General features: G+C 36.5%; 1 protein-coding gene and 1 long non-coding RNA gene across 5 annotated transcripts in view; one reads left to right on the plus strand and one right to left on the minus strand.

Moving 5' to 3' along the window:
* Nucleotides 1-13,471, plus strand: part of IFIH1 (interferon induced with helicase C domain 1) — a 55,926-nt gene that overhangs the window by 30,561 nt on the left and 11,894 nt on the right. For both annotated transcript variants that reach the window (XM_082395279.1, XM_082395278.1), the window contains exons 5-8: nt 1,331-1,551; nt 8,782-8,992; nt 10,052-10,269; nt 11,432-11,548. In XM_082395279.1, the coding sequence (XP_082251405.1) occupies nt 1,331-1,551; nt 8,782-8,992; nt 10,052-10,269; nt 11,432-11,548 (767 nt within the window). The remainder of the gene's footprint in view (nt 1-1,330; nt 1,552-8,781; nt 8,993-10,051; nt 10,270-11,431; nt 11,549-13,471) is intronic.
* The window catches only part of LOC309630291, a 36,815-nt gene continuing 32,373 nt past the window's right edge, over nt 9,030-13,471 (minus strand). For 2 of the 3 annotated variants that reach the window (XR_014245575.1, XR_014245576.1), the window contains exons 2-3: nt 10,190-10,249; nt 9,030-9,579 (exon numbers count right to left, since the gene is read on the minus strand). This is a non-coding gene — a long non-coding RNA (uncharacterized lncRNA). The remainder of the gene's footprint in view (nt 9,580-10,189; nt 10,250-13,471) is intronic. The other variant, XR_014245574.1, reaches the window with a different exon arrangement.

The raw sequence follows: 13,471 nt of genomic DNA on the forward strand, positions 1-13,471 counted from the left end.
TATTTGGTGTGAATTTTCCTACCCGTTCAGATAGTGCTATAACAACAAGTTAAAACCCAGTTAAATAGAATCATCCAGTTCCTGAAATGGAACAATCAGCAACTTTTTTGAAGTTAATGGGATTATGTTAGTTTAGTTTTATTGCAATCATTGATAAGAGAAAGAACGCTTACTTCACGTGTAATGAAATACTGATAAGTGCTGTCATTTCATTTTTTCTGTAATTACATAAAGCATAAGATGGGCTTTTAAATTGATGTAATATCTATTTTACTGCATTCCACATGGTAAGTTATACATTTTTAGATCTTTTCCTCTGACTAATTAGATAAATATGGTCACTTCTAAACAAAATATATTTAAACCAATATATATTATAATGATTTGATTCTAATGTTTATAAAATTAATGTATGTTGGTACTTATTTTATCAGTATTTTAAATTTAGAAATCTATGTTAATTGGAAATATTTTTAATATATTGTACTTCGAGTTTCAGGAAAATATGAATGCGTGGAGACATACCTATAAAGAAGTGAAAAAAACCACATTCAAAACCAAATGGCAAAATTAGTTACAATTCAGTTAAAACCATCAAAATCGTTTTTCATCTTTCAGTGAAAACATAAAAATTAAAGGCTAGCACGGGAGATTTTCCTTTTCCCTAAATATTGCTTCTGTTTAATCTGGTTGTCTTAAATGGCAAAAATGGGATTTGGGGGGAACCATTTTTAGATATTTGAGATAGATGATAGATAGATAGATAGTTAGATAGAAGTGCTCTTTGGTATTTGGTTTGTCAGGTAAAGTTTTTCAAATGAAGGAAAGTAGCATCAGCTCTAATATTTCTTTGCAATAAAAAGTGAGGGGAAATACAGAACAAGGAGGACTAATGAGTCCTACTTTCCCAGTTCCTCTTGATCTGTTGGTGGAAAGGCTAAGGGAAAAAAGTGGGACAGAATGGTTCCACAGAGAAATGGCAAGTCAGATGCATTAAGAACCATAAACTGCCAAGTCTGCACCACAGTCATTTCCACTTGGCTTTGCCCACTCTGTGAAAAGACTCTTCTGTGTTGCCCCCTCCTAGGCCTCCATCCTGTTAATTCATTCCCTCTGTACCCCCATCTCCCCAGGCCACTTCCATAGTGCTTGGGTTGTATCCTGCAGATGCAGAGAGCGGACACCTATTTGGTACAGAAAATAGAACTTTGGTTTGGACCACACGTGAAAGGGAATTTAAGCCACAATATTTATGTTCAGTTTCAGGCCTCCTAGCCTTAGTTATTTTGTTGCCTATTTCCTTATTTTTCTTCCCTTTCACCTCCTTCAGATGAAGAGAATGCGGTACAGAGAGCATCCCCTGAGCCAGAAATGCATCTCAGGCCTTACCAACTGGAAGTGGCCCAGCCAGCCTTGGAGGGGAAGAATATCATTATATGCCTCCCTACAGGGAGTGGGAAAACCAGAGTGGCCGCTTACATTGCCAAGGATCACTTGGACAAGAAGAAAAAAGCATCTGAACTTGGAAAAGTTATGGTCCTTGTCAATAAGGTATTCAAACAGCACAGAAATAGAACATGGTTTATTTTCATTTTACTTTTCTGAAGCATTTGTATAGTGACATTTGTAACAATGGATCACACATTTAGTTTAATTAGGAAAAATGTCAAAATAGGTAATTTATTTTAAATCTTTGCTTTTCCAGCTATTTGTAATATCTCAGTTATTAGCCGTTAAAGTCGATTTTTTTTTTCTCTTAAGCCAGAACATTAAGTTAAATAGCTGTAACTGAGGTATAAAGAGTATTTTACCCAGATTTTCTTTAAGGTGAACTGGTACTCATTTATCACTGCATATGAACATAAAGGACCTCAAAATATCCCTGGAATCTAGGCTTAAACATTGTGTTCTGGAGTCTCTTTAACCACTGACCCTTAGTCAAAAATGGCAAGTGCTCTTTATTCAGAATATATGCAATTTGGTTTGAAGATGAAGAGAAAATTAAGTGAATATTTGGTTGATTTATATCAAATTAAATAGATAAATTTTCAGATATTTTATATATGTAATTATATATATATATCACTCAATGCAACTGAGATTTTCTTTAGTATTTATATCTTAGGATTTTTGAAGCCTATCTTCATAAACAGGTATGGGTCTCCTTCATTTTAAACAAAATCTAGTTATCTGAACTTTATTCAGATACATCAGAGTTTATTAATTTATAAATCTGCAACAGTCTTTTTTCCCATTACTTATGGTAACTAGATTCTCATTTACTCCTTTACAGAAATTATAGTGATAGACTATATATGTAACTTTCCTCTATTTTTTGGATTTCTATTATGCTGAAAGTTTTAGTTGCAACCTGCTTTTCAGTACTAAAGAAACATACTCAGAATCCACTATCTTAATGATTTACGTCATGTAGCTCCAAATGCACTTTGTATGTACATGCCAAGCCTAAAGACTGCTCCTTTATTCTTACATGCCCACTATTAGAACAGGTTTTGTGTATGTGTGTGTGTGTGGTAATGGTGATACGTTAGAATTTTTTTCCAGGGCTTTTCATGTATTTCCTTTATTAAGGATATTATCTTTTGGAATAAAAGAAATCTAGGTGTGAATACAATTTCTACCTACCAGTAATTTGATCTTGGGCACATCACTAACTTCTCTTACTTTAGTTTCCTCATCTGTAAAGTGAATAAAAGAATACTACCCTATACAGGGTTGGAAGTTTAAATTAGATAATCTATCTAAAGCCTAAGAGTGACTCAGTGAATATTAGTTCTTTCTTCCATCCCTTCCTCCTCACCTTTATAACTAATAAAGTGGAATTCCTTAACCAGTGAGCAGGGTCTTAAGTGCCAGGTCCAGAGAAGAGAACAAAGTTAATTGGATTTGAAACCACTTAAGCTGATGCTCTTGATACCATTTGAACATTCTGCCATTTCCTCAAACTCATTCCCTTCATCTACTCTCCCAAAGAGCTCTCCTTACCTACTTGTCTGTCTCTCTGTTGGTTATATTACCTCCTCCGAAGCACATAGCCTCAAAACCTATGAATTATTTTTGATTCATCACATTCCTTTTCTTCCCTTATCGGGTCACAGCATCTTTGACTATTAGAGTTGAAAGACGCCTTAGAGATCCAGTTTTTATCCATTGCTGAGTGGTTCTCTCACCTCTGCTGAGTAACTTCTCATATCAAGGAGGTCCTCCTTCTAACAAGACAGCTCAATCCATTCTTTGAACAACTGTCACTGCTGGAAAGCCCTACCTGCATTCATCAAAATCTGTTTCTCTGGAATACACACTCATTGGTTAGTGTTCTTTCCTCTGTGATTATACAGAGTAAGCTGAGTCTTAATTCTTCTGCCTTATGACAGCCCTTCACATAGAGAAGGAAGGCTTGCATCATGTGACTCTAAAGTGATTTTTCTCTTAGTTTCCTGGGATAAATACTTCCAGTTGCTTTATACGTTCTTCATATAACATGGTTTCCAGACTTTTCATCATCCTGAGATCTCATACTTTTCCAGACATTATCTAAAACCCTGTTAAAACACAGTGTCTAGGGCAGAACAAAATACTATAGATATAGTCTTAGTGCGGAGTATAGGAGAGATGAGATGTGACATTTTGTCTGTGACTGGGTTTGCCTTTGTCACCAGTTCTGGCACCACAGACTCATCTGGAGTTTTCTATAACCTAAGAACCCTCAGCTCCTTTTCGTTTGAAAATCTGTTAAATTAGGCCTCTCGTTATTTTTGTGCAGTTAATTTTGAGCGTTAGTGCAAATACTTACATTTATTTTTTTCATATTATTCATCTTGATTGACCTTTTCAGGTCTCATGTTTTTGTATGCATCTCACGCACCTTCCTTTTTGTAAAACTCCTTATCCTCTCAGTGCTGTATTCTGGTTGCGAATCTTTCATCCCATTGGATCGAGGTGATACTTACAAATGCACATTTGCAGCCATGTTTAAATGTTAAGTTATCCTCATTGGTTACTCATATTCATTGCATTGTTGTGTAGACATTTAAGGACATGGATCTAATTCCTGATCTGTTTCCCTGTTGTTTTTCCCTAAGAATTATTAGAAATCCCTCCACTAGATCTTCCATCTATGTCATAATCGTTTACTTTATTATCCCATTTCTTTGAATTTTAAAGTAATTTCAGCTTTAATTCTTTTTGATTGAGTCAGGTAATCTCAGGCGCAGTAAGTCAATATAACCTGCATTCTGTATTTGGCCCAGTGGCAAGGTATTATAACCTTTGATCTAGGAAGGAGAAATCCTGTTCCTAACACCATTTAGTTTTACCTCCCTCCATCCTTTCCAAAGTTATCACCTTTAGATGCAGGGAAAAATGAAAACACCACCTGTGTTCCCAGACTTTCTATTTCCTATCTAGGGCTTCAACATCATGAGAGAGAAATCCCAGGTTCCTTCAGATGCTATAATGCAGCCCCATATGATTCAGCAGAAGTGGGTAGCAGTTGGGTTTGATTAGTCTTGGCAGGCACTCTGTCACACCTCAGGAAAAGGCTCCAAGAGGCCCACACGCCTCCCAGTTAGCCATGTCAGGCTTGCATCTGGCTCTCTCTGTGTCCTTCAGTAGGAAGTCAACACCACCCAAAGTGAGTCTCAGGATTTCCAACACCTGCTACCACCTGTGACAATGTCTTTTTGTTCTGTAGACCAGAAGATGCTGCTTCTTTGGAAGATCTCGGCCCACCCTTTATGGGCAGAACCTCAGGTTTTTATGCCACTCCATAGTATAGAGATTCTTAAATCATTCAACAACATGAGAGTATTTAAAGACAAATCAAATGCAGATCCTGCCCTCAAGGAATCTACAGTCTAGGAAATGAGAGATATGTATTAATATAATAATAAATATTGTATTACACTTTATATTATCTCATTAAAACCACACAGCTATTCTTTGAAGTAACCATAATTATCTCCATTTTACCAATCAGGAAACAGAGGTTTTGAGGCTTTCATTGGCCTGTCAGGGGTCATCCAGCCAATAAGCAGCAGAGCTGAGACTTGAACGCTTTTCTTCTGAAGTGAACTGGTCCTCCCTTCTGTCATTCTCCACTGCTAGAATAAAAGGATGGTGAAATACCAGGGAAGTTTTCTGAGTACTGGCAATATGTCAGTGTCTATTTCATTTAATTTTCATAATAATTCCACCACAGGTTAATATTTTCCTGACTTTATTAATGTGGAAATCGAGATGATTAAGAGCTTTGTCCAAGGTCACACAATAAGCAAGTAGCTGGAGCAGTTGTTTTCAGAGCTCACTTTCTCTCCTCTGGAGCATGCTATCTCCACTAAATTTAATTTTCCTTCTCTTCCCCAGAATCTCTTTTGCTGACTTCCTTCTTAGATTATTTCCTCTTTCTTGTATAAGTAGAAGGAAAACAATAGTTCTAGAAAAGTGAATTGGAAATGACTTTGTGGAAGAAAGAGAAGAGCTGGATTATTTCCTCTTTCTTGTATAAGTAGAAGGAAAAGAATAGTTCTAGAAAAATGAATTGGAAATGACTTTGTGGAAGAAAGAGAAGAGCTGTGGTTCTCAAATTTTAAAAAGACCTAAATGTCATATTGGAAGCTTCATAAAAGTGCAAACTTCCACTTCCCTGGTGGCTCAGTGGTTAAGAATCCACCTGCCAATGCAGCGGACACGGGTTCGAGTCCTAGTCCGGGAAAAGCCCACATGCCGCGGAGCAACTAAGCCATGCTCCACAACTACTGAGCCTGTGCTCTAGAGCCCGCAAGCCACAACTACTGAAGCCCGTGCACCTAGAGGCCATGCTCTGCAACAAGAGAAGCCACCGCAATGAGAAGTCTGCGCACCGCAACGAGGAGTAGCCCCCACTCGCCGCAACTAGAGAAAGCCCACGCGCAGCAACGAAGACCTAATGCAGCCAAAAATAAATAAATTAATTAATTTAAAAAAAAAAAGAAGCACAAGCTTCAAGACTCAGTCCCCAGAGATGGTCGGTCCCTAGATTAAGTAGTTCTTGGGTGTGGGGCTCAGGAGTCTGTATTTTCCAAATCTCTGAATTGATTTTGTGGCAAGTAGGCCAGAGACTTCACTTTGGGGTTGGAGACGGGTGGGTAGGCGGGAACCACTAACTGAAAATTTCTCTTTCTACCTGTGTTATGCTCTTTCACTTACCAAACTTGGTTATTGATTCACTTTGTTCCCTTGGAATTCATGGATTCCATTTAACCCCTTCTCCCCTCCACATTCACTCTTAGAAGCCCTCACCATTTCTACTAAATAATAATACAAAGACGTGTTCTTCCTACACGGTTCTCTCCAGCCAGGAGGATCAGCCAGCCCTTATTTTTCACATAAGTGGAGTTCATCTCAAGTTAAAAAGAAAAAAAAAAGAATAATGCATACCTTGCAGACCAGTGGAAAGATAACCACTGATCACATTATCAGGTAATTAAATTATGAGGAGTATAATGCACATTCTTTGATGTTTGCCCTTGAAACTCTTCCTGCCAACTCTATTTGCCACACTGCACACTCCTGGGCTTCCACTGTACAAATTCTCCTAGGATATGACCTTCAAGATGGCCTGGTTATTCCTTTCCCCAGTATAGGAGCTATTCTGAACGACTAGTGATGTGTAGCCTTGAGGTGTCAACTCAACCACCTTCAGCAGGCACATACAGAGAGTCAGCTCTTTTTTTCTCTACATGCAACAAAACCTTTATTAACACTTTGAACAGGTTCAGCTATTACCGAAGCTGGTAATTTCTAAATGTAAATTGGGGTAGAACGAAGAGTAATGCCATCATTTGGGCATTGTGAGTGAAAGACTGAAGAACTGAGAGCCACCCCTCCGACAGAGGAGCAGGTGCAAGCGCAATGTTTTCTGGAAGTTGTAGTCAGAGTGAGGCCATCTTCCATCTGCTTGCCTGTAGAGATGAGCTCTGCTGGCCAGGGGGGTTTGCCTTCTTTATTCTGGATTTTAGCTTTCACTTATATTCTCCACAATATCACTGAGTTCCTCCTCCAGGGTGATGGTCCTGCAGGTCAGGGTCTTCAGGGAGATTTGCATTTTGAGCTGTTAGCGCATGTGAAAATACTGTGAGTCACCCACCAATCAGGTGGAGTCACCTCAGTGCCAACGCACTCACTGGACAGCCTCTCCGAAAGCGTTTTCATTGATTTGGTGTTTTTGTTTTTGTTTTGTTTTTTAATTGAAGTATAATTGATTTACAGTGTTTCAGGTGTACAACACAGTGCTTCAGTTTTATATATATATATTTTATATACTCTTTTTCAGATTCTTTTCTGCTATAGGTTATTACAAGATATTGAACATAGTTCCCTGTTCTATACAGTAGGTCCTTATTATTTATCTATTTTATATATAGTAGTGTGTATCTGTTAATCCCAAATTCCCAATTTATCCCTCCCCCGCCTTTCCCCTTTGGTAATCATAAGTTTGTTTTTTTTTCTTTTTTTTTTTTCTTTTTGACTGCACCACGCAGCTTGTGGGATCTCAGTTCCCCAAGCAGGGATTGAACCTGGGCCATGGGAGTGAAAGGCCGGAATCCTAACCACTAGGTCACTAGGGAACTCCTATAAGTTTGTTTTCTATGTCTGTGAATCTATTTCTATTTTGTAAATAAGTTCATTTGTATCATTTTTTAAGATTCCTCATATAAGTGATATCATATCATTATTTGTCTTTCTCTGTCTGACTTACTTCACTTAGTAGGATAATCTCCAGGTCCATCCATGTTGCTGCAAGTGGCATTATTTAATTCTTTTTTATGGCTGAGTAATATTCCATTATGTATATATACCAAATCTTTTTTTATCCATTCATCCGCTGATGGACATTTAGGTTGCTTCCATGTCTTGGCTATTGTAAATAATGCTGCTACGAACACTGGGGTGCATGTGTCTTTTCAAATTAGGGTTTTCATCTTTTCCAGATATACGCCTAAGAGTGGGATTGCTGAATCATATGGTTACTGAATTTTTATTTTTTAAGGAACCTGCTATTTTGCTCTTTCTCAGCCACCAAAGCTAGTCCAGCAGTCCATCCCTTCACCGCCATCCTTTCCCTTAGGCAATGTCTTGCCTCTTCACCTTTGGTTTTCTGCTTCCTCCAATTCCTTAGGCAGGTTGCCTCTGGCCTGATTCCCAAAAAATAACTCTACAGAACAATTCATAAGGGTCCTATGAACTGTTATACAAAATTTAAAGTACTCTGCTTGGTGTTCATAACCCTTTACAGCTTGACCCTGTTTTACAATCTCAAAATTTATTTCTTATTCAGCCTTAGTTTCAGTTTATCTCTTCACTGACCCATGGTTTACAGATTAAAATTCCTCCTTAAACCCCTCTTTTGAGGGGTCAGTTGCTTCTTCCATTTTGCTGTCACTTTCTATGTGTTTCCATGGGAGAATGATCACATTGTGTTGTGATAATTTGTTTTGTTTTGTTGATTCTTGGTCCATGTGCTCAGCTAGAATGAGTTCCTGACAGTTGTCAACCATAATTTAAACATCTTTGTGTCCCAGACAAAATGTCTACACCTAATAGACATTCAATAAATGCTTATTGACACGTGAATAAATGGAATGATGGATAGGTTGTTACACCTAATTAACTGATAATGCAAACACCTCTGTTAATGCCTGACACATAGTAGGCCTTTGATCAATACTCCTTTTGTTTGACAATGCTCTTTCTCTCTTTTTAACTTTGGCATTTTTAAAGGTACCATTAGTTGAACAGCTCTTCCGCAAAGAGTTCGAACCATTTTTGAAGAAATGGTATCATGTTACTAGATTAAGTGGTGATACCCAATTGAAAATAACATTTCCAGAAGTTGTCAAGTCTCATGATGTTATTATCAGCACAGCTCAAATCCTTGAAAACTCCCTTTTAAACTTAGAAGAAGGCGAAGATGATGGTGTACAGTTGTCAGGTTGGTTGAAATGTTTATTTTTGTAAAAAGAATTAGTAATACTAAAGGTAGTAACAGAGGCTGTATTAGTTACATAATTTTTAAAATGTTGATTAATTTTGATTTATTATATTTTATCAATTTTTAATTGATGTATACTTGATTTACAATGTATTAACTTCTGCTGTACAGCAAAATGATTCATTTCTACATATAATACTTTCTTTTTTATATTCTTTTCCATTATCATTTATTGTAGGATATTGAATATAGTTCTCTGTGCTGTACAGTAGGATCTTGTTGTTTATCCATTCTATGTATAAAAGCTTACATCTGCTAACCCTAACCTCCCACTCCATAATTTTGATTTCGATTGTCTTCCATTGCTTAAATTTTCATTCAAACCCTTCTTCCTTAGGGAAGCAAACAAAAAGTTGGATAAGTTTTTAATTAGATCACTTTATTCTGCATAAGAATATCATTATTAAATCAAACACTTACTGGACTTTTCATTTACTCCGTATTTTTAATTACCAACAAGTTCTTTTTACATATTAGTTGATCCTGTTAGATATGCCTTCTTCTCCATAGAATAAATACAATCCTTCCTATTTTGTGGGGGATGGGAAGAAAAGGTAGGAGAGAGGTAGGGAAAGAAGTATATATAATCATAATAATTAAATGCAGTGTTAAAACAAGGTAAAATTATTCCTCTTTAAATAATGTTTTTCATTTGATAGAATGAAAATAAAATTCACCAACTTAAAATTAAATATTTTTTAAAGAACAAAAATGTAATCCTGAGAGTTTTGAGGAATAAGCCAGGGTTTGAAGTCCATCCCATAACACTTTTTAGATCTATAAATTTTCCAGAACTCATCTATTAAGTGGGGATAGTGTCTAACAGGGATAGTTTCATGATTAATATACACAAACATCTGTATATACAGGTGGCTAGGATAGTTACATTTCCCCTTAAAAGGTGAAAGATGCTTGACTGCTCAGTTTCCTAGCTTAAAGGTACTTTTACACTGTACCTTGCCAATATGGACAAATGAACCATTTGAATTTTCTTTTAAGACTTTTCTCTCATCATTATTGATGAATGCCATCACACCAACAAAGAAGCAGTCTATAATAACATCATGAGGCGTTATTTGAACCAGAAGTTGAAAAACAATAGACTTGAGAAAAAAAACAAACCGGTGATTCCCTTACCTCAGATACTGGGACTAACAGCGTCACCAGGTGTTGGAGGGGCCAAAAAGCAAGCCAAAGCTGAAGAACACATTTTAAAAGTAAGTAAATCATTAACTTTATGCATAACCCAAAGAACCAAAGTTAAAGAAAATGCCAGTGCTTCTTGGGTAAGATTAAGTCCAAGTGCCATGGTGTGCATGAAAGATGGTATTCCATGATCATCAGTTAAGTGAAATCTATACACTTTCAAGTAAATACACTCAATCTTCTACAGAACAGTAAGTGCCTTAATAAATAACTATGACACAGAACAATATCACAAAAATTATGGAAAGCAAACGTAATTAGTGAAAAATTGGGACAAATGAAATACCTTCTTTTAAATGTCTACCCCTATTGTTAAACTTAATGATCTACTTGATATAGAAATATGTATAAACTATGAAAGTTTCTAATTTTTTATACACATTCCATGAGTTTCAAAATTGTATATTTTCTTCTGTGCCTTTTTTTGTTCTGTGTGATACTCGGATTCTGGGCAATTCAAATTAAATAGGAAAATGGAGATATGAGAACCTTTAATTAAAGGTGTATTTCTTGTCAGCTGCCCCCAAATGGTAACAACACATAAAGTACTATTGTTGATCTCAAGCACTGAATGAATTCAGAGTAACTCACAAAATATGTTGGCACCAAGGCATTGCATTTTTATGTTAAGTCCCTTTAAGTTGAAGTCAGTAAAAATCATAGAGTAGACAAAAGCACAATTATTGGTTCCAACATATAATTTATTACTAGCATTAAGGACTAACTCCAATCCAAATCCAGGCACATGGGCTTTGGCTGCTCCTGTCTTTGCACTGCCCTCTTTTATATGTAGAAGAAAGTGGTAATATGATCCATGGATGTCAAGATGACCCTTAAAATGCCTCATATAATATGGTTAGCTCATAACCACTCTCTTCCCATCTCTGCAATTTTCTGTACTCTCTCCACGTCAATTTTTCCAGCTGGAAAATGGAATGTAAGGAATGAAAATAAATACTTTTTTTTTCTGGAATTTTCCACCAACTTGATTTAGAAGTTCTTATTTTACTCTATCAGGATAAATGTTATTGGTTAGTCAGATCCACAGTAAAGCAATACTAAAATGCTATGTTTAGCAAATCATGCTACCTACTTCTTACATGAGAAAGAATTCTACATTGAATCAATTGAAAGGGAAAAGTATTTGAATATTGAAAAATGTCTCTTTTTCAGATATGTGCCAATCTTGATGCATTTACCATTAAAACCGTGAAAGAAAATACTAATCAACTTAAAGACCAAATAAAGGAGCCATGTAAAAAGTTCGTAATCGCAGATGACACCAAAGAAGTATGTGCTTAAATTTTTTTTTTTTTTTATAAAATCTGGTAGTTTTTTTTTTTTTTTAAATGGTAGGTTTCTGCTTTTAAGATTTATTTATTTTTCACTGATTGATTGATTGGTTGCTATGTTGGGTCTTCATTTCTGTGCGAGGGCTTTCTCTAGTTGCGGCAAGCGGGGGCCACTCTTCATCGCGGTGCGCGGGCCTCTCACTATCGTGGCCTCTCTTGTTGCGGAGCACAGGCTCCAGACGCGCAGGCTCAGTAGTTGTGGCTCACGGGCCTAGTTGCTCCGTGGCATGTGGGATCTTCCCAGACCAGGGCTCGAACCCGTGTCCCCTGCATTGGCAGGCAGATTCTCAACCACTGCACCACCAGGGAAGCCCCTTAAATTTTTATATTCATTTGATGGATGATACGGTACACAACTGAACGATACAATGATTATTTATACTGACCATCTGAAGAATGTTATTTTGAAGTTTTAGCAAAAAAGTTACAGTGTTATTCCTTTTTTATTGATATTGGGCAGCAAAGCACTACTGTGAAGTCTCTCTTCAATTCTTCTTTCAGTTTTCTAGTTTATATGAAGAGTAGCTCAGTAGTTGGTTGACTGCATATGAGCCACGATGGGGTAGGGGTGGCGGAGGGGATGAGGAGGGTTGAAAGGCTAAACTAGAGGGATCACCATAGTTTCTTTTATTCTTTTTACTTTCTTGATGAATTCCAGAATTGATTTCCTGACATTGAACAGAGGCAATAGATTACAGTTGGCAATGATAATGGGAATCCTACCTACCTGACACATTTACTTTCTTATGAAAATACTTATGGTAAAGCAGTGAAATATTTAATTTACTGGTATTTTTGTGATGAACACCTTCACTGATTATAAAAACCAACTGAGAGTCTGTTTGAACGTTATAACCAGTACATTATGTCAGTACTTTCTTTTGTAAAATATAAAAAGCATCATAAATTTTAGCTGTGTGTACTTGATAATAAGTGTAATCTTTGCAAATCTACCTCATAAGGATGTTGAATTATGAAATATGCATAACAGATAACATTGTGTTTGAAATGTAGGCACTGAACTAACGTTAGCAACCAGTTGCCATAGGTCATTCTTTTTTGGAAATTCTGAAAAACAGCACTATCTATTCCAGCTGGAGTAGCACATTTGAATGTACTTTATTTTTCTTCATTTTTTGTTACTTATTCAGTTTTATTTGATAAGTTTAAATGCATGTTTCTAATCGTAATCATTAAAAAAAAAATCCACAACATCTGTGGTCATCCATTTACAATGCTTGGTGTCAGTTTATTTATCTCTTGTAAAAATAAAATACAGTGTGTGTGTGTGAAAAAAAAAAGTGATGTAAAAAGGAGCTAATATAGCGTTATATGTCAATTATATCTCAATAAAAGAGCAAAGTAATAGTTATTAATCTGTTCTCCTATATAATTTACCTCTTGTATATAATTTTTTCATTTTGAGAATGTTATAAATGTTTGATTCTTGTATGTAGGACATACCTGAGTTTTAAATCTCACAGCATTTTACCTTTTAATTGGTATGTTTACCTCGTTTATATGTGATATGTATGTGATAATGAATATATTTGACCTTCAGTCTAAAAAAAAAAAAAATCCACATCCTCAGAGTGTACTTTCTTTTATTTATTTATTGTTTAATTAATTAATTAATTTATTTATTTTGGCTGTGCCGGGTCCCAGTTGTGGCACGCAGACTTCTTGGTTGCAGCATGCGGACTTCCTAGTTGCAGCATGCGGACTCTTAGTTGCGGCATGCATGAGGGATGCATGTGGGATCTAGTTCCCCGACCAGGGATCGGACCCGGGGCCCCTGCATTGGGAGTGCAGAGTCTTACCTACTGGACCACCAGGGAAGTCCCCTCAGAGTATATTTTAA

The sequence above is a fragment of the Balaenoptera borealis genome, assembly GCF_965194805.1.
Source record: "Balaenoptera borealis genome assembly, chromosome: 6".
Lineage (NCBI taxonomy): Eukaryota > Metazoa > Chordata > Mammalia > Artiodactyla > Balaenopteridae > Balaenoptera > Balaenoptera borealis.